We start from the raw sequence: 21769 nt of genomic DNA on the forward strand, positions 1-21769 counted from the left end.
CAAAGGGATAGACTTGGGTGTGCCCGAAAGGGGCCAAGGCCATTTGAGTGGTGAGTGTGTTATACAAAGCTCCTGTCACTTATCTCCTGTATGTGCTAGGAACCTGTGGCCTTACGGATAGTGGAGGATATTGAGGGGTAATTGATGGGAGGAGATTAAATGTGGGTGGCAGATGAGGGGGCTGGGGCATATGGAGATCTTTAGTAATAAAGCGTGTGAGATTGAGCTCTTTTGCTATAGTCTAGCCATTCTGTTCTCTACTAAGTGATGGTGCGGTTACCAGGTTTTCTACTAGGTTGTGTGAATGCAAAAAGTAGGGAACTATATAGAGCCACAGAATAAATAAATACGTAAGTGTTTTCTTGGCATCCTTTGATGCCTTTTGAAAGACTACTAAGTACTAAGGGTCAATGAATTTCATGAATTGCATTTCACAATGACTTTTTAAATTGTTCTGATTCTTTAAAACTTGATACTTCCTTAAGATTTTTGGCATTTAAATATTATTGGATCTTTTAATATTACTTTTTAACTTTATGATGGGAAGAAGCAATTTTTAAATAAGGTAGAGACATTATCACTAATCTCAAATTACCACCTTCCAGGTACTCTGAGGTTCTTTCCCAGTCTAAGATCTGATTCTTCTATTCCCAGTTTTCTGAGAGTTTTTGTGATGAATGGATGTTGGATTGTGTTGGTTGCTTTTTCTTAATCTCTTAACATGATTATGTGGTTTTTGTCCTTTTCTTCCATTATTAATTAATGAATTATATTAATTCATTTGTGGATGTTAAATCAACCTTACATTTCTTGGCTAGATCCTACTTTGATCATGATGAATAATCCATTTTTATATCTTGCTGCATTCAGTTTGCTAATATTTTGTTTAGGATTTTTCTATCGATGTTCATGAAAGATTGATTTAGTTTCCAAATATAGTCCCTGACTTAGTTACAGTGGTTTTACTTATGATTTGATACAAATTCAGAACCAACCATACTTCTAGTACCTATACCATTCTATTTTTCACTTTTAGTACAGTGTTCAATAAATTACATGAGATAATCAACACTTCATTATAAAATAAACTTTGTTTTAGATGATTTTGCCTAACTGTAGGCTAATGTAATTATTCTGATCACATTTAAGGTAGGCCAGGCTAAACTGATATTTGGTAGGTTTGGTGTATTAAATTCATTTTTGACCTAATGATATTTTCAACTTATAATGAATTTATCAAGACGTAGCCCCATCATAAGTCCAGGAGCATTTGTATATCTAATTTGTGATTTAGTAAATCTTTAGACTACCAAAATCCTATAATCCAGAGTTATACAAGGTCTTAAATCTGATTTTGTAGTCTATCCTGCAGTCATACAATAATCCTCTCTGTGAGGGGGTCCTCAATGTTTTCCATTTGAATCACCCACGTATTACTTAACATACACATATAGAACCTAATCCTCAAAGATTCTGGTTGAATAGATCTGGATGCACCCAAATTCAAAGACCTTAGCTTAAAAGCCCTGCGAAGTGGTTCTCTTTCACTACGCTCTATCAGCTTACATATTTTGATTATGCTTTGGACCTCAAAATCAATAATTTTTAAAAAATCTGCTTCCTAAGTTGTGACGTAAGAAATGAAGGAAATAACTAATGAATGCCATTTCGTGAGTCAACAATATTTAGATTTGGTCCATACATGTATATCTAGTATCATTTTCTAATTAATGTTACAGGCAAAAATATAACCACTTATAATTCAGAAATAAACATGATACAAATAACATCCAATGAAGTGTATGGATTTAAATAGTTCTGTAACCCACAGACATTATACAATTCGTGTTGGCAATTTTCCTGCATTAGCTTTCAGGCTACATTTGATATGTGTGGGACTGGCTGGAAGACTGGTGCCAGTAGCTGCCTGTCCACGGGGATGCTTTCATCAGAGATGATTAGCTTTTGCTTGTCTTTTTATTTACTCGGTTTTATGGTGGCTCTGCCCTGTCACTGTCTTCACAGAATAATTACAAGCTAACCTCTATGTCAGTTATCTGATTTTTTTGGGTTTTGTCTTGCTTCTCACTGACTTCCATGTTTTTCTTTCACGTCCTTTTCATGGTTAAATTAACTGGGTGTTATATCCAAAAGGGATTTTGATTTCTTTGAAGAACAAATATATGTTGGGGTAATTTATTAGTGATGTGACTACGTGGTTGATCACCTGTGTCCAGTCTCTATTTCCTGGTATGGTACTCACTTGTGCATATAGAACATTGAGTATTCTACAGTAGACACATTTGTGTTGGCCCAGACCCAAATAGTCTAAATCTGTGGAGCCAGGATCAGAAACTTCGAGTTTAACAAACTTTGCAGAGATTTCTTAACCACTTTCAAGAGAATTGCCATCCCAAGCCTTGTTAAGGAATCAAATATATGTCTACTAGTTTCTAGTGCTTTATTTTCTCTAGGGATTACAAGCTGGCACCAAGGTGGAAATATTTATATCTTTGAAAGATGAACTTAATCCTAAAGACAGGGTGTTGAATTTACTTTCATGGGCCATGATATGACAGTGTAATATTAATTATTGCTTCTAACACTCAGTAAGGTTCAGTAGCTGCCATGTCATTAGGGAGTGGCCCTGCCACCAACCTAATGAGTTTCTTGTATTTGCAAAGGGTGCTCTGCTTCTTTACATGTTTTATAATTCACTGACCCTTTGTTTTTAATTATTTTCCTAGATACATACCTGTTGTACCAATGTTTTTGTGTAGTTCTTCATAAGATTGATAATTAAATCAGTTACTAAAATCATTTTAGCTTTAGGATTATAATTAGCAGAAGAGTATATTATTAGAGAATGTTTAATTAACTATTAATATATAACCAGTGAGTAGGGATTGCCAATTAAAATTATTAGGCTAACAGGGGGTGAAAATTTGAAAAAAAGTTCTGTAAGATTTCTGTTAGTAAACGTAACGTTAAAACATAACATTTCAGCATCCCAAATCTGAAAATCCACTGGGCATAGTGGCTTGTGCCTGTAATCCCAGCTACTTGGGAGATCGAGGTGGGAGGATCTCTTGCGGCCATGAGTTTGAGACTGGCTGGACAACATAGCAAGACCCTGTCTGTAAGGAAAAAAAAAAATTAGTCAAGCACAGTGGTGCATACCTATCGTCCCAGCTACTCAGGAGGCTGAGGTGGGAGGATTGCTTGAGCCCAGGACTTTGAGGTTGTAGTAAACTATGATCACACCACTGCATGCTGGCTTGGGTGAAAGAGCAAGATCCTGTCTCAAAAAAAAAAAAAAAAAACCCCCAAAACCCCAAAATATGCAAAGCTCCAAAATCTGAAACTTTTTGAGCTCTGACATGATGCTCAAAGGAAATGCTCACTGAAGCATTTTGGATTTTTGGATTTGGGATATTCAACCCAACAAGTATAATGCAAATATTCCAAAATTCAAAACACTTCAGTTCCAAACATTTTGAATAAGTGATTCTCAACTCGTAATACATAAATATACAAATTAATACATGATAATTACCACCATGAGTTGTATAACATTTTTGTAGTACACAAGCATTTAAATCCATGTACTTTATTGGATACTATTTTACATAAGCCTCTTCTAAAAAGTTTATAGAGGGTAAAATCATTCACATTACCAAAAGGTTTCTCATGTTTAAAAAAAAGATTGGTATCATTTTAATCAATATCTTCTGAAATAATTATTTATAGGTGGTTAAAAACTTAAAAGAGAAACTAAAAGCTGGAGGGCTTCAAGATACTGATTATGTGTATCAATTGGGAATTAAGATAAAATCTGAAATCACAATATTTAAATAAATAACATTTATGTGAGTGATTTCTAAATTTTGACTTTAGTAGACAGGAATCTAAAATTATGTGACTATTAGGTTCAAAACTGGGTACTTAACAACCTAGATTCAAAGAAGCAGCTTTTGCTGATTTTAAGCCGTCTGTTTTATTCAGCCTTGCCCTGTTTAGTGACGCCATGCAGTTGCAGTAATATGAATGCACATACTTGAACACACAGACACAGGCCTTTATTTCCTCAGTGATTCTGTTAGGTGCAGAGGTGCCCTGACCATGGTCAACAGCCGACATATGCATAACCACAAACTCTGAAATTCCATTTGATCATTGCTTTTAGCCTTCCACTTTTCCAGCAGATTTCAGTCCCATTTCATCCCACTCTCTCCATTTGAGAGGTGGTGGAGTAAGATAGTACTAAATTACATCAGGGTTGAGAATAAATGTCATTGAAAAGGGCCGAGTCTAAAGCTAGGGACAGCCCAGCAGACTGTCAGGAGTCAGCCCACCCAGCACCTGTGACCAGATCCCAGGCTGTTCACTTCAGATCTGCAGGCTACCAGCAGATTTGACTTTTTCAACTGCACTTGAAGACAAGCTGACCTTGGCTAACACAGAAGTTGATTAATTTCTCGTATTCAGTTAACGTCATACTCCTATGTTTGGATTGTCCCTAGATAAATTTCTGGAGTTGAGCTCAGCGAGAGAGAAGCTATCTGTGTTTGGTTAATACCAACCTTGGATGCACTAAATACAATTTGAATAATGTAGAAAAACAGTTTAATCATATCACATACACAGTTTCCACATTTGCAACTTCCTTTGTGATCTTTCAGTGTGAAATTTTCATTAGAGCTTGCATTTTAAAATCCTGCCGTTTTGTGAGTGGGCAGAAGAAAGGCTGGAGATCAGATTTGTCAATCCTAACTGGTTCACTCCACAGGGAGCTTAAGGACATGGACATTTTGTAGACATGCCTTTCTTTTCTTTTTATTACCTTGTAAAATCTTAATGTTGCACATATGATTTAACCTATAATCATACTACTTCCCATGAAAAAGATTCCCTTTATTCACTGCCTCTTTCTATGCTTATATATCTTATGATCTTTTTTTTTTTCCTTTTTTCTTTTTGAGACAGAGTCTTGCTCTGCTGCCCTTTGGTAGAGTGCAGTGGTGTCATCATAGCTCACTGCAACCTTAGAGTCCTGGGCTCGTGATCCTCTTGCCTCACCCTCCTGAATAGCTGGGACTACAGGTCCGCTCCACCACGCCTGGCTAATTTTTCTATTTTTAGTAGAGACAGGGTCTCACTCTTGCTCAGGCTGATCTTGAACTCCTGGCCTTAAGCAATCCTCCCGCCTGTGCCTTCCAGAGTGCTAGGATTGCAGGCGTGAGCCGCTGTGCCCAGCTGACGTTATCTTTTCCCCTTATAATCAGTTTCTATAAACAAAGGATCTGAAAGAATTGAAGACTAGCCAGCATAGTAGCAATTTATAATCATTAACGAGTATCGTCCATATTTTTTCAATGCATACTTTTGCTGTCCTGTTTGAGATACACACATTCCATTGTTTATAAAGCAGTATTCAATTTTATTTGCATAACTCTTAACATATTTCATATTAACAGCCCCTTTTTAGTGTCTTCAAACCTCAAGTTTGTTTATAGAAATACAGCTTATTTGCATTGACTTTAGCCTGCTGTAAGCAGCTTGCTAGTATCTCACCACTCCTACCAGTGGGCACCCTCTTGAGGCTATTCTTGTTCATTTCATCATGTCACAGGAGACTTTTTTTACTCTAGAATTTTGGTACATCAGGTTATCAATGATGCTTGTCAGTTCATCACACCATCATGGGGCACATAAGATCCCTCTCTTTTTTTAATTCCCTCCTATCTCTATTCATCACCCTCATTTCCTCTCCCTCCATTGGAAATCACTCTCATGTATTGAGTGAATATTCTTTCGGTTTGTATGTGTTTTTAAGAATCTCATCAGTTTGTATGCCTGTAATTTTAATTGATAGAAAGAACTTCGTTCTACAGATCTGTGTTTCTCCACTTTTCTCTCCGCACTGTATTTTTCATGTCTGTCCAGTTACCATGTGTGTATCAAATCCGTCACTTCTAACTGCTGTGCAGTTCTCCATGCTGGACATCTTCCTTATGGTGTCCCAGTTCCCTTGCTGGGTTCCAGTTCCCTGCTGCCTCCTGTAACGCTCCAGTGAACAGCTTGAAATTATTCAACCCAGGGAATTATTGAAAGCTTGTTATTTCCCAGCAAGAGGCCAAGGCCGGTCTTACATTTCCAACCCAAGAGAGTACTGCTGCTTTTCAGGGGTGTCCTGGCTCTCCTTGATGACGGTCATTCGGTCTGTTCTCATCACCGGCACCTGGCGTTATGGAGCTACCCTGAGTGTCAGGCACCGTGCTTGGTGCTTTCCATGCACTAACTCTGATAACAACCCCACAAGTAGGTGCTGCTCCATTATTTTAGGCACAAGGAAACTGAGGTCCAAAGAGGTAAAATAAGAGCATGTGTGCTCTTAGCCTCTTCCTGCAGCATCTCTATGTGTTAGCCCTTGCTTGGCTTTCATGGAGCTCAGTATCTGGAAGGGGAGTCAGACTTTCATAATATAAATCTACTAAGTGAGGGTATATTTATGGACGTCACTGATGTGTAGAAATGGACCATGGCTCAGGAAGAGTGGTTAGTATGGAAACAATTTTGAGGGGGTGACTAAGTTCTTTCCCATGTTCTTAGGTTACTTTCATCTCTATATTTTTCTTTCTCTGAGCTACCAGCTTTCCTGCTCTCACATATATTTGACATATTTACTGCAGATTTTATATATTGCATTATATATTTTATAATATATATGTATCAAATAACCTACACACATACATACACAGTCAATTAAGTCTCAAGTTCAATTACAGTGCTTCTAAGTTTATGACTGTCTTTTTTCACATGCACACTTTGTGAATATATTTCTGGGATTTTAAGAGGGATTTTTGCAGGGGAAAATATTTGGTTAAAAAATTCAAATAGTATCAAAGATATACAATAGAAAGGAAGATTCCTTCTCACTCTCATTCCAATCCAGGATTCCACAGTTTCCCCTCCTTCCAAGCAATTTCTATCACCAGTTTTTCTGATAACCTTCCAGAAATATGTATTGATAAACACACACACTCACACACACCTAAGTATCTTTGTACATTAAGTATTATCTCTTTTATAAAAATAGCAGTAATTCTTTGCCAAGGTTTTGCCAGTACTCAGGATATTTAAAACAACTACACACCCATACACATACAGTTTAAAGAAAAGAATTAAAGTGAAAATCTGTGGTTCTAACACCAAGTTAGAATGAGAACGTGGCAGGTGCAATGGAAACCCCTTGTGCACCTTTCCCCTTTCCCTCCCATTAGAGTAATTCATGCTCTACAGCAGTTCATTTTTTTGTCCCTTCACCCTTGGCACCTGGCATGGCACTCTCTTCTACTACAGATGAATATTTGGGTGGACGAATGTGCTTGCATCTCTTTGGTATTTACCTAGAAGTTGAATGCTGAGTTGCAGAGTATATGTATGTTTTGCTTTAGCAGATACTACCAAACCGTTTCCCAAGGTGCTTATACCAATTTACTCTACCAACAGCGATATATGGAAGTCCCATTCGCTTCATGCCTTGCCACTACTGGCATTGTCTTACTAATTTTACCCATTCTGATGTATGTCTTGCCTTATTTGTGGTTTTAATTTAATTTCCCTGAGGACAACTTACATTGTTTCACATGTCTACTGGCTAAAGCTTCCCAAAATGCTAGGATTACAGGTGTGAGCCACTGTGCCCAGCCTTGGATGAGGTCTTTAAGGGAAGAACTGTAGGCAGAGATGGAAGAAGGCAAGGACTAAGCCCCAAGCCAGGCCAGCTTTCAGACAAAAGGGAGAAGAGGAATTAGTGAAGGAGTCTGAGAAGTAGCAGCCTGTAAGGTAGAAAGAAAAGCAAGAGAAGCTTGGTATGCTGGCAGCCAAGCAAACATGGAGGCAGTGAGCAACTATGGCAAATCCTGCTCCTAGGACCAGAGATTAGGCCTGAGAATTGACTATTGCATTTGGCAACGCAGAGGTCCTCGGTGGTCTTGATAAGCATATTTTGTTAGGGTGATGATGGTGGGGTTGACATATTTGGGATTCAAGAGAGAATGTGAGGAGAGGAAGTTATGGTGCATTTGTACTCCTCTTGTGAGGAATTCTGTTGCACAATGGAGCAGAACTGCCTACCCGAAGTAGGACATAGGGTAAGGGAATATGTGTTTTGCATGGGAGATATTATGGCATGTTTCTAAGCTGATGGAAATTACCCAGAAGAAAGGAAAGACTGATTGTTAAAATATTCCAAAGATTTCTCAGACTTCTGAGGGTGACCGTGTAGAGGGACATCTGACACCGCCCTTGCCCTGTGTAGCTTGTGGTTTCACACACACACTTTCATTGACACCACAGTGTCTTTGTGTGCGCTCCTCATTACCTGACTCAGTGTCCTCCTCTTCACCTTCTCAGCCGGGGCTGGACTTGCCCCCTGTTGGGCACATCTTCACTGCAGGTGTTAGCACCCTGCATGGTCTTATTTGTCTTTCTCTTCCAGGCCCAGCACGATGCTTGGCCCAGTCAGTTGAACCAAACCAGATGGAATCACAAGGTCAAAGTGAGGAACCAGTGAGGAGGTTTTGAGGTCATTCCTGGTGCATTGAAAACCATCCTGTGGCATTTTTCTGTCATCTAGAGAAGGCACCAGCAAACTTTTTCTGTAATGGTCCTATAGTAAATATTTTTGGCTTTGCGGGTCGTATAGCTACTCTCCACTCTGTCTTTGTGGTGCAAACTCAGCCATAGACAATTCATAGATGAACTAGCATGTTCTGATAAAACTGAAGAAACAGCAGGCTGAAGTTCTCTCACTCCTGATCTGGAGTCACCTCAGAAAGGGAAATCAAGCAGGGCTATATTCTAAGGGCGACTCATGGTAGCCCCTCCTAAGTACTTCCCTATCAAGTATTCTCAACCACTTCTTTAATAACCTATGCTAAAATTTCTGTTTAGGATTGATTTCAAATTTACCAAATTTACCTGTATTTCTTAGATCACCAGTATAATAGTCCTTGTTTCTTTCCTCAAATTCTTATTCTCCCCAATCCCAACAATGAGTGTTACCTGTAGTAGTTCAATGGTCATGTTTACGATCATCTTAATGTTCCATGTATTGGTACATATGGAATTTATTTACCACTATTACTATTAGCGATTATTACTATGGTAACAGTAACAATTGCTTTTTGTTAAGTGCTTAAAAAAGATCAGGCTCAGTGCTCTCCACGTATTATCTAATTTAATCCTTACATTAACCCTGTGGGTAGTCATTATCCCTTCTTTTACAGTGAAGAAGTTAAATAAGACTGTTTTTTTAGTCTTTTCCACCTTGTCTTTTGTTTTCTCTTAACTTTTCTTTTAAATTTTAAGATCATTTTTATTTAAAAACTAAAAAGAGTTGCTCAGCAATCTTTTTGTCAAGTGTTGAAATTATATTATCTTTCTCTTTGAACACAGCTGAGAAACAAGCCCAGATCTATCCCTTATGTATTTTATAGCAAGTTTAGGAAGATTCTGGACTTCAGCTTCCCCAGTGGTACATTTTCAATGCCTACATGTTAATTAACTGTTAGTCTAGAGGCCAGCACTAAAAGAAATCAGGCAGGAGACGAACATTTTTCTCTAGGGTGTCAATGCCACACATTACGATTACCATCAGATTTTTTTAATCAAAATAATTCAAGTATGGTGGAGAGTCATCTGTGTTGTTTTCACAGCCCTTTTCTATAAACAGTATGTTTTAAGATGGACAGTTGATCCACAGATTTAGTAAACGCTTGGTATAAACTACATAGGATGCTGTGTGTGGAGGACAGAGATGGCCTTGCACTTCATGGAGTTTTCAGTGTAGCAGGAGACAGAGAATTAAATAAGTAGATGTAAAAAAAAAATGTCATAGGTTTAAACTTGAAGTGCATGCAGGATGCTATGATAACATGTAACACAAGCACCCAACCTGGCCTAAGGAGCTCATTTCCTGAAGTGACATTTAAATGACATTTAAATTGAGACTGAAGGGTTTGCATTACTTAGGAAAAAGGGCAGGGGTGGGAGTGTCTTAGTGGGATCAGGGGCTTCCATAATAGAACACTGCAGACTGGGTACTTCAACAACAGATGTTTGTTTTCTCACTGTTCTGGTGGCTAGAGGGTCCAAGATCAAGGTGCCAGTGGGCTGGTTTCTGGTAAGGCCACTCTTCCTGGCTTATACATGGCCACCTTGCTTGCTCTGTCTTCACTGGGCCTTTCCTCTGGGTAAAGGGAAAGATCTCTGGTGTCTTTTCCTTCTACAAGGACAGAAGTCCTACTGGATTACGGCCCCACCCTCATGACTTCATTTAACCTTAATTACCTCCTTAAAGTGCCTGCCTCCAAATATAGTCATATTGGGGGTTAGGGCTTCAACATATGAATTTTAGGGGATGCAGTTCAGTCCATAACAGTAGGGGAGGGCGATCAAAAGGAGAGTGTTCTAGGGAGAGGAGGTAGTACAGGAAAGCATATGGAAGGGGGAGGAATTGGAAGGGCTCAGTATGGTTTTGGGGGTGGTGAGGGGTGCAGGTGAAAGTTGAGGGGAATGAAGGCTGCACCACTTGGAACTCTCTTCAGGTTAGGAGATCTTGGGTACTTCATTAATCTTCTTTAAAGGTTTCGTATAGTGTAAAATAACTCTGGATTAAGAGAAGACTATCTAGAGCTTAATAACTGTGAAACTTTGTGCAAATCATTTGTTTTGAGCCTCAGTTTCTCCAACCTAAAAATAGAAATTATAACTCTTCCTGGATTGTTCTATGAGATAATGATATGAAATATCTTGGAAGCCAAAAAAGCAGTGTATGATATTGAAGGTTATTTTTTTAATCTTTTACCAAACCAACTACAGTAGTTTTCCCTGGACAGATGCTGTATGAATTTGGTGTTCTCCTCCCTGTGGGACTCTCACAACATTCAAGGCCCTGGATGGACCACTGGCTCTCTCCCCTCCAGCACTCTTCGTTCCACTATTCTTCACTGTTTCCCCTTTAACAATTTAATCTTCTTTTTCAAGAACCAGCAGGATTTTTTTTTTTTTTTAAAAAAATCAGACTCCTCTTTGGATTAAAAAAAAAAATTATGCTGATTTTTGAAAAAATGTTCTTCTGTCATTCTCAATTATCTTATTTCTTGTGTCTCTCACTCGCCTTGCCTAGGCAGAATTATGCGCAAGCCCGCACATGCCACTGTGCTTCTCTGCCTTCCAGGCCAAAACATAGACCAATAGTTCTTTTCTCAGCTCACTGAGCTCTTTCCTGCCATCGCTCAAAGAACGTTTGAAATCCTGCCTTTAGATAAAGTAATCTCTGGCTGACCCAGAAAGAAGTGGTAATTTTTACTGTGAATGTCTCTTTATTTTCCATCACACCCAAGTGTCTTGTCCTTCTGTGCAATATACATGTTTATTACCCTTATATATGTATTAGTCATTTATTTGTGAGGAATAGATTATGAAGTAAGAAGTCTTTTTTTTTTTTTGAGACACGGTCGAGCTCTGGAGTACAGTGGCGTCATCACAGCTCCCTGCAACCTGGAACTCCTGGGTTCACGCGATCCTCCTGTCTCAGCCTCCTGAGTAGCAGCTGGGCCTATAGGCACGTGCCACCACGCCAGGCTAATTTTTCTTTTTGTAGGGATGGGGTTGCTGTGTTGCTCAGGCTGGTCTCGATCTCCTGGCCTCAGGAGAGCCTCCTGCCTCAGTCTAGTGCTAGGATCACAGGCATGAGCCACCGAGCCCAGCCCATATTTTCTCTTTATTTATGTGGCTTTTGTTTAATCAGAAGCCTGACCTTGTCGTCATAGAATTTTGTTCAGTCATTTGATTAATATTACGTAATAAAGTACGCTTAACAGCAGCACAGAATTTACGCTGCTTTGCAGGATAGAAGGGATAATGAAAGGAACAAATAATCGTTCTTGAAGATAGCAACAGACCCCTTCCTTAAGCTCCCTTCCTCGCATCAGAGTTACATTTTATTCTCAGTGTGGAAGCCATGTGTGATCATTTTCAATAAAGCCACAGAGTATTTTTCGTGAAAGGACAGTCGGTATAAACAATCATTTAAGGATGAAGATAACTAGGCTGTGATCAACGCCAGTACTTGAAGTACTTGTTAAAACATGAGTTGACTTTGATTAAATTTCAGAAAATGTTAGTACACATAAATACATTTTCTCTCAGCATTGAAAAAATTGAAAATTCTAGTCTATAATTTACCTGCTTGCTAAGGATAAGAATATTGCTTAGAGGTTTATTGAGTTTTTTCTAGAAATAGATTTAATGCATATAGTTTACTCCGTGTTTTCCATCTGTGCTCTGTATACCACCACCTAGTGGAAGAAATGCAAGTTTACCTGTCAGTTAAAATCAGGAAAAGGAAATGAACAAGGGGAAATTTAACTGGGAAAAAATTTCCATGATGAATTTTTGTTATTCCTTTTAGTAAAATGTAGATTGCATAAAATACGTGAGTTCTGAGTGGAAAAAGTCCCAGGCATTCCTGTGAAAGCTGATAAAATGCTATTAGCTTGTCCACAAATAAACTATTCTATTCAGAAACTTGGAAGCTAGGTAAATTATGCTGGCATATTATAGCTCTACGTTATGTTGAGAGAGGCTTCTCTTAATTCCTCATTACTAGGGTTCGTAAAAAACATCTAAAATGTTACTCTTCAAAGCGCCCATGAAATAAAGGCATCATTGTTCTTTCTTAACGGATAGGTAAGTAAAAATGCAGACATAAAATAGTCAAGTTTTATCAAAGCTGGGAAGAATGGCAGATAAGTACATTATGCTGGGGTTTTCCCTCCTAAACAATGAAACCAGAAAAGGCAAAGGAAGCTTTCAGGCCCTTGATCCTTTACTGGTAGGGGAGTCCTCCCTTTAATCTTCAGCCCCCATTATAGAACAGAGACAAGCAAGCAAGGAACCAAAACCTGTTGTGGCTTGCTAGTGAATTTCTCTGACGTGGCTGTCCGTCATCAGTTACTCTGTGGCCAGCCAAGCCCTTGGGTCCTCGCCGTCAGTGGAATGCTAACAGAATTTCCTACGGGCAGTGTGCATTTCAGATGGCACCAGTGTGCACAGGTGTAAACACTTTTTTTAATGCTCATGAATATTTTACTTACTGCCTGATTTTTGATTATCTGAGTGTTGAGCAGTGGGTGAAAGACCTTGGTGGAGGGAAGTATAATTGATAAAAACATCCATATAACAGATAAAACATCCAGTATAACAGATAAAAACATCCCAAAGTGCACTTTCAGTCCATCTCAACAAACATTACAAAGCCATAAAATCAGCTAGAATTGAGTCTCCTCTTCTTTTACTCTTATTCTTTGCACGACAGACCCCCACCCCCATCCAGGCGGACCAGGCTGCAGAGAAGATTGGACACAAGTGCTTTGTATCCCAAGACTCTTAACCCAATAATCCTGCCTTGTTTTCTTCCTGAGGTCTTGAATTGCAGAGGATAACCTAGTAACCCTTTTTGCATTTATAATACCCTCAAAACTTTGAGTCTCTCAATTTTCTTCCTTAATAAACAGTGGCCCCTAATTCCTTATAACTTGCTTTTGTGCTGGAGGAATTTGTATGGTTTTGCATTGTTGGCTTCTTACTTTCCAGTGTTTGTGGGAAAGGCTGCCTTCTGTCTTTGCTGTTTCTGAGTCATTTGTCTCCTGCCCTGTTGATGGCATTTATCCTGTCTGGTTTCTTTCCCTCTAGTGGAGCCACCCTCTTGCTATCTGCTGTGGGCAGGTGTGGTAATAGCACACTGCCCCGCAGTCCCCACCTGCTGGAGGCCCTGCCATGTCCTGAAGCAGACACTGGGCTGTGAAAAAGAAGGGCACATTACTGAAACGAATATATTTTACCCCCAAGACTAAAACCACGTCTGTGTTTTCAATTCCCAATCTATGCAACCTTGAAAGGTGTTACATAGCTAGTTGTTAAAAATATGTGTCTCCTCCAAAGTCCTACTAACCCCCCAAAATTGACAAATTTGCTTTTCCTCTAAAATCACAGTAAGCAAAGCAAAATGAAAATTAAGGACTCCATTCTCAATATTTTCTTCTTAGAACACATCAGGCTTTGTGTAACTCAACTTTAGAAGTAATAGCTCCTGTCATTGGTCAGATCTATTCTGGACTTTGGGGTTGGTGCCTACGTTTGAAGTTACAGTCATGTGCTTCTGCTTGATTGCAGCCTTCTCTTGGAGTCAAGAAGCCTAGCAAGGCCCTGCTCTTTGTAATCCTGAGCCCCGTGGGGCCTTATTTTTCAAGTGGAACCTTTAATCCAGTGTCCCTGTGGGCCAACCCAAAGTATGTGAGAGCCTGGGAAGGTGGAACTGGAGACTGCAAGGTGGGAGGGTAAGTAAATCCATATCTCTGTCTGAAGGAAAGAGCCCTTCATGACCATTTTGTTACTGCCATTTCACTTCAGTACAAATAAATAATATTCACACTCTAATGCTCATTTTGTTTCATGTTTAGTTGTCACTTTTAAATGTGTTAGTTGTTTATAGAATAGCCTATGGTCCTTCATAAGGGAGAAATATTAGATGTGATATATAGTCAAGAACTAAAGTAAGCAACTAAAATAGGAATCAAATCAGTACCTTTAAATGAACTGTCCCCGAACACTGGTCCTCTGGCCTACAGGCTGGTGGTTGGCATTGAAGAGCATCTGGTCCTGGGACCCAGGTTCTCGGTTGGCTCCAGGGAGTCCTGTCTGGGGAAGGTGCCCGCTTCATTGAAGTGCTGTCTTCATTGCCACAGATTGTAGCCACACCTGCTGCCAACTGGCCGAGGGACAGCCCTGCTTTGGCTCCGTCAGGCTGGTCTCATAGGCCATATGTAGCTGGCAGGAAATAAAAGAGCATTTGAAAAGTGTTGGACAATTTCAGGGGTGGACTTGGCCATGAGTTGGGAATGCCCCTATGGGTGAACAAGAATGACTGGATTAAGCAGCATGGGTTCTTCCTTTGTTTGTAGCAAGTGGTGCTGTGCATCGCATACCCAGGGCAGCCTCGGTTCAGTGACAATCTTGTGGGCCCTGGTGCAACATGTAGATTCAAGAAGTGGGGGGGATTGAAGGACATGCTGCTGGGATAGTAAAGAGACAGTGACAGCTGGCTTTGACCAGTTATCCTATATTTCCTCCCCCTGTCCCTGAAAAGAAATAAAGAATGGTAGCCAGGCGCAGTGGCATATGAGTGTAGTCCCAGCCACTCTGGAGGCTGGGGCAGGAGGATCCCTTTAGCCCAGGAGTTTGAGTCCAGCGTGGGCAATATAGCAACTCCATCTCTTATTTTTAAAAAAAGGTTATAAAATTGATCCCTGTAGGCAGCTTTAGAACTGCATTTTCTCAATGAGTAGAGAAATCCTAATGGGGTCCACTAAATTAGGAAGTCTATTCCCTCCTGGCTCAGAGCACTCCTTCCTTTGTCCTGGGCTAGCCAGGTTGAAAGTTCCTCTTGTTTATTCTCTTGCTTTCTTTTTTTTTACTTGTTCAGACTTCTTCACTGAGCATATGCACCACTGCATACCATATATACTACTTTGTTAAAACTTCTCTTAGGGTGCACATTACAGTAAATTAACGGTCTTGATGAGAAGTAATAAGGAAAAAGTTTCCCCTTTTTAAATCTTGCTTTCTAGCTCCCCCTGCCTGTCTAGGGAAAAGATAACATGGGGACACAGAAATTGCAGGAAAACCCTTATTAACTGCTATTTGGGCAGTTTTTAATTTATTGTGTAAATGATATGATGCAGTATCGCAGACTATGTGGTGACTGTAGTCGAGTTAAAAATGAATGCTTTCTGTACAACACAGATAGACTAAAACTATAGACTTGTGTGCCACAGTAATGCAAGGTGATAATAGGAGAAACAGGGAAGGGAGTCAAGAAGGCGTATAATATGGGAACTCTCTGTATTTTTTGCTCAATTTTTCTGTGAATCTAAAAGTGCTTTAAAAAATAGAATCATTATAAAAAGGTTAATTCTTTGACTCATTAGGCCCAGGTGGACCATGCATTGGTAGTTGACTGGAAATCTCTCAGGAGAGGAAGAAACTTGGGAAGAGCATATTGGAGTTGATAAAATAAAGATTGCAAGAGGAAAGGCACTACCCAAAAGGGTGGTTATGCCTGTCGTTTCCAAGAAGTTCTAAAGCTCTTCCTACTCCTATGCTTCTGACCCGGAGAAGTACAAGGAGAACCAATGATTCTGCATTGAATATCATCCTATTTAGTTGGCAAACACATTTGGACTTAAGAATTGTGTATTACTATGTCTTCTTTAAACCTAATTCAGTCAACAATTATTCTTTGATCAATTTTTAGGGCCCCTGTAGCCAATTGGTGTTAGTAAATAGCTTGATTCTCATAAGCTCCAGAACTTTCTGCTCTCGCAATGAATCTGAGGGAGAGAAGCTTTAAAAAAAAATTCTAAGATTATTCTATTTTCAAGCCAGTGGAGATAACATTATTGTCTCATTTCTCAATACATGTGAGAAAAGTAATACAACTGTGCACAGCTGAAGGAGAGTTCTAGCACAATGGGCCTCACTTTGGCTACAAACTGAGATCACCTGGGAGCATCACCAAACCCTGATGCCTGATTCCCAGCTCCAGAGACTCTGGTTTATTTGGTCTGGGATGCATATCATCATACATTTGTTCCAACTCACACAATGTACAATGGCAGGAGTGAACCCTGTTGTAAACTGTAGGCTTCAGGTGATGATGATGTGTCAGTGTAGGTTCATCAGTTACAGCAAGTGGACCACTCCGGTGCGGGGCATTGGTAATCGGGGAGGCTGTGCATGTGTGGGGGCCAGGGCTGTGTGGGAAATCTCTTGTACCCTCCTCTCAATTTTGCTGTGAACCTAAAACTGCTCTAAAAAATATTAAAATCTTTAAATCAAACAAACCCAATTAGAGCATGTTACTTAACTGCTCTAAGTATCAGTTTCCTCATTTATAAAATCAAGGCAATAATACCTACTTGTGCAGGTTAAATGAGGTGATATAAGGGGTGTTTGGCCCCTATGCAAAGCTCTCAGCAAATGCACTATTATAACCTAGTGGTTAAAAGTTTGAGCTTGGGAGTCAGATTCTATCTGGGAGTCACACATTTACTATCTGTGTGATTATATACAATTGAATCCTCTCTTCTCCAAGTCCTCAAAAGTGTAATAAAGTCTAGGGTTGTTTTAAGATGATTCCGTGAAATAATGTGGTTAAGTACTTCCTGGAGGTACAAGTTAAATATCCCCTATATGAAATGCTTGGGACCATAAGTGTTTTGGATTTTGGATTTTTGGGGAATATTTCCAGTTGAGCATCCCTAATCTGAAAATTTGACAACTGAAATGCTCCAGTGACTTTGAGCAGCACGTTGGCATTCAAAAAGTTTCAGATTTTGAAGCATTTCAGATTTCCATTTTCAGATTAGGGATTCTCTACCTGTAGTAACTTCTTAAACAGTAGTTGACATTATGAGGGTTTCTCACTTTCTTATTTCATGTCCTGGACTCTATCTTAGAAGAAATTTGGATTTTACATAATAGAATTTACTCTTTTGGAGGGAGGTATTTAATATCTCTATTCTCCCAGCTATTTATTCTATTTAAAACCATATTAAAATATTCCTGTGTAGGCAGTTTTCCCATTTTCATTTTCTTTCTTTGCTCCAAGAACATGTGTTTTTCTTCTGAATATTAGCAGCACATGGGAGGGAACCCAGCCATTGACCATGATATCAATTATCCTGTGGACATTAATAATACAGTTTACAACTGTGAGAGAATTTTGAGAAAATTTGTTTGGCAGAATAAAGACCATCTGTAGCATATAATGATATAAATCAATCAATTAAACACCTAACACCTAAAAGCCCTTTTCAATGCATTGAAAGAGTTGAGGTCTTTAATTCTCTTTCCCTGCCCAGGTGTGTCATGATGCTGAGGAACCATGGTTTCAACTCAGGCACACTCTCAAAAGTGTGTATGTGTTTGTTTTTAGAAGCTTCTTTGAAAGGCTAGACATCCACACTGTAAGAATTCACTGTGGTTTTTAATAGTGATAATATACTCCATAATTAGCCCATATACGTTTAAATAAAAGATAAAAAATTAAAGACAATTAAATTGTGACAATTTAATTCTAAAAAGGTGGGTTAAATGAATAGAAGTCAGTCAATTTTATTTTTCTATTTATGTTTATCTTCAAATTACACTCGAAGTTTTTTTATTCTATTTTTGTAATTAAACACTGTGGCACCAAGGAAAAGTTTCTGATTCTTTTGTGTGGCCGTCAATGTGTTAAATTGCAGTAACTTGATAGCAGTTACTTCTCTAAGCCTCAGTTTCTCATGTGGCCAGTGGGAATAATGATAGTATTGGTGTGAGGTTTAAATGAAATAATTCATGTAAAATTGCTTGGCGTGTGGAAAAATATTCAGTGACTCTTAACTGTTCTCACTTACTTGGCTATTCACCTGTGTTCTCCTGTCATCACTTTTCCAGTTGGGATCGCAAGGTTCCCCTTTGTTCTCGCTCAGATGAATGCAGTTAAATTGTTTAGGTTCTCTAAGGAGTTTTCCTTCACTGTCATGCAGTTAACTAGAGAGTGTGTGTATCTTAAGAGCTTGATAGTTCGACTCCATCTGCATGTAGGCTTTAGGCTGTGGGAGTGTAGACGGTGGGGCATGGGGATGAAGCATGTTCCTAATCAGTGTGTTTCCTCTTTCTTGAAAGGAATTACGGCGCCTCTCTTTTTGCCCAGTGTGAAGCAATGGACAATGGGTGCCAGCAGGTTCTGTGGCTCTATGGAGAGGATCATCAGCTAACTGAAGTTGGAACTATGAATCTTTTTCTTTACTGGATAAATGAAGATGGAGGTAATCACTCAGATTTCAGCTCTGTGCTGTTTCTCAGTCATTTTCAACGGGACAGGAAGGATAAGAACTAGAAACTCAGAACAAGGGAAGAGTAAGTAGCCCAATTCTGAAGGCTGAGGACTACTGTGCTTTTGCTAAGTAGGCATGAGTTGCAGCTTAAAGAAGCTATGAGGGGTTTGTCTTGTTTGTTGTCTTTGGTTTTTGGCTCTAGATGTATTAATTATTGAGATGTCAAATTAAGGGATTTAAGTCATCACGATTGGAAGATTTGCTGCCTTATCTCTTTAGCAGTTCCCTAACATTTTTCCTGTCTGAACACCTTGCATTGGGAGATAGGTCTGAGATCCATTCAATGGTCATTCACCATATACTGTGTATAAAATTCTGTAGTAATAAATGCAGTCCACTGATTCTACTGATAAGGAATTTAGTGTACTTTGTTGCTGTAATTCTTTTAGCAATTGTTGCCCTTTCTCTATATTTTGATAACAGAAGCCTTCCGGATTGACTCTGGAACTCAATTTTATTAAAGAACACTATTTTTAAAGAAATGACTGTATCTTGGGATTGCACCTAGATCCTGATTCATTTGAGACTATTACTGTATGTCCACTGTAGAAATCAGTACTTTTCTCCTACCTCTAATATCCTGAATCCTCATTCCCTTTCTTTGCTATTCTTATATTTATTAGTTGGCAGATGCAGTGAAGTGTTGCAAATGTGTATGTTATTGAATTAAATGGCCAGTAGTGGGGGGAAAACGGATATGTATTATTTTCCATTAGAATTTTGATAATCATGCCAAATTTAGAAATGTATTTTTAGGCTTGTTTATGCTCTTTGGTCATTCTTTTTACAGTACTGAGTATAGAGACTAGAAATATACAATAATGTTTTCAAATACTGGGGAAGTCTCAGTATTTAGTTTCAATTGAATTTTTTTAAGTGAAAATTTTATTTTAAAGCAGCTATGGTAGCCTCTGTTGTTCTTATGTTATTTGGCTACAAAGAGAGGAAAATGGTGATTCAGTTGTGGCTGAATTCAGAGCTATGTACTAATTTTAGTATTAGTTGCAGCGACTAACAAGACGAGTCTTATATTCCCGTTAGGGGTAGAATAAACAGAAGGTGTGGTGAGTACACCTTGTCCTGAGTTTGGCCATTGGTAATCCTTGGCGTATGAAAAGCCAGATATAGATCATGCTCGTTCTTCCATTCCTGCTGTTTTTATTTAGCACTATTTGAAAATAAAATTTATACTGGAATATTTGTGATTTCTAAATTGGGGTTATTATGTATGACATATAATAAAAGCCATGCCAGGCAGATCATAGCTGATGTTGAACTTTGCACTTAGGAGATAATAGGTTGGTTAAACTCTTCTTCCACCTGCCCACTCCTACCCCCACCCCCAAACTCTCGCCAAAAATCCCACACAGCCCAGAAGAAAAACAATTACATCATTCAGAAGTAGTCCCATCATTATTTTTATGGATGCGAGATGACAGGATTTAAGCATAGTCTGAACCAGAGCTGCATGATTTAACTAGAAACACCAGAAACTGTCCTGGTAAAAATTTGTCCTTCATCCAAACAGTAATCACGGAACATTTCCACCATAGCTTTTAAAGGTCAACATAGAAAAGAATGAATTTGTCTTCTCTGCCTCTTGCAAAATATGCAAGACCTTAAGAGTTACTATTCAGATTATGGTTGCCCAAGATAACTTTAGTTTTAATGTGCTCCTTCAATTTGGGGGGGGGTGTGTGTGCACCTAACAGGTCAAGTACAATTTGAAATAAGGAGAAAGGAAATGGAATAAATGTTTGAATAGTGTTATGAGAGAAGTAAACAGAACATGAGGGATAACCTTTATGCTAAAAAAATAAAAATAAAGACCTTGAAGCAACCCTGTAGTCATTTCGATTTATACCATGTGGCTTTAGGAAAATACAAGGAATAATGAGTTGAAAATCAGCAAAATATTTATTTGTCACAAACTTTACTGATAGGAGCCATAAGCAAAGTTCTTTCAGTAACCACCTGCCGTCTTTCCATGGGCACCCACACACATTGCCCTGTTGGGCAGGTGGCCGGCGCAGGCAGGTAATAAAGCAGTAGGTAGTGTGTGTTCAAAGTGCAGTGCACTGTCGCTATGTCCAACACTTGGCCTGTAACTCATGGGAATTTTGATTCTAGTAACGCACCCATGGTGGTCGATTCTCTTTTTCACTCTGTTGATGTATCATTTAATACATATGCTTGCTATTCACTGTTTGAACAAAGAATTGTATCGTGTCCTGAACACTGGAGACACTTTCAAAAAATAGCACCCAGTCCTTGCACTTATGTTCACAGTCAGTTTGGGAGAACGACCGTGGCAGTGAGTATCAGTGTTGTTCAGTCCATCCCGCCCCGCGAACGTTCTTGGACACATCAGGCCTTTATACCGACTCCACCTGGAGCACGCTTTGCTCTTCACATCCTCCAAGTCTTTGCTCACAAGTCCCATCCTCAGTATGGCTCTCCTTGAGCCCTTAATCGAATCGTAAACTCCCTCCCCCGTTCCTCCCCAGCATTGCCCACCCTTCTTTTTTTTTCTCCTGCATAGTCTATCATATTATTTATTTAACACAGTCATTGTCTGCCTCTGCCTATTAGAAAGTAAGCAGGGAGTCATATCAGTTTCATTCACTGATGTATTTATAGAGCTTAAAACAGTAAACAGCACTCGATATGTATTTTTTTGAATAAGTGAGTAATTGTGCTGATGGTGTGGAAGGGCACTTATGCAAACCTACGTTCCTGGTTTCCATTAGTGCTTG

At 39.2% G+C, this 21769-nt stretch overlaps 1 protein-coding gene across 3 annotated transcripts in view; it reads left to right on the plus strand.

Annotated features, from left to right (window-relative positions):
* BCAT1 (branched chain amino acid transaminase 1) overlaps positions 1-21769 on the plus strand; it is a 101302-nt gene that overhangs the window by 59106 nt on the left and 20427 nt on the right. For all 3 annotated transcript variants that reach the window (XM_045554201.1, XM_045554200.1, XM_045554199.1), the window contains exons 6-7: positions 14245-14408; positions 18802-18944. In XM_045554201.1, the coding sequence (XP_045410157.1) occupies positions 14245-14408; positions 18802-18944 (307 nt within the window). The remainder of the gene's footprint in view (positions 1-14244; positions 14409-18801; positions 18945-21769) is intronic.

Source organism: Lemur catta, chromosome 6 (genome assembly GCF_020740605.2).
Source record: "Lemur catta isolate mLemCat1 chromosome 6, mLemCat1.pri, whole genome shotgun sequence".
NCBI lineage: Eukaryota > Metazoa > Chordata > Mammalia > Primates > Lemuridae > Lemur > Lemur catta.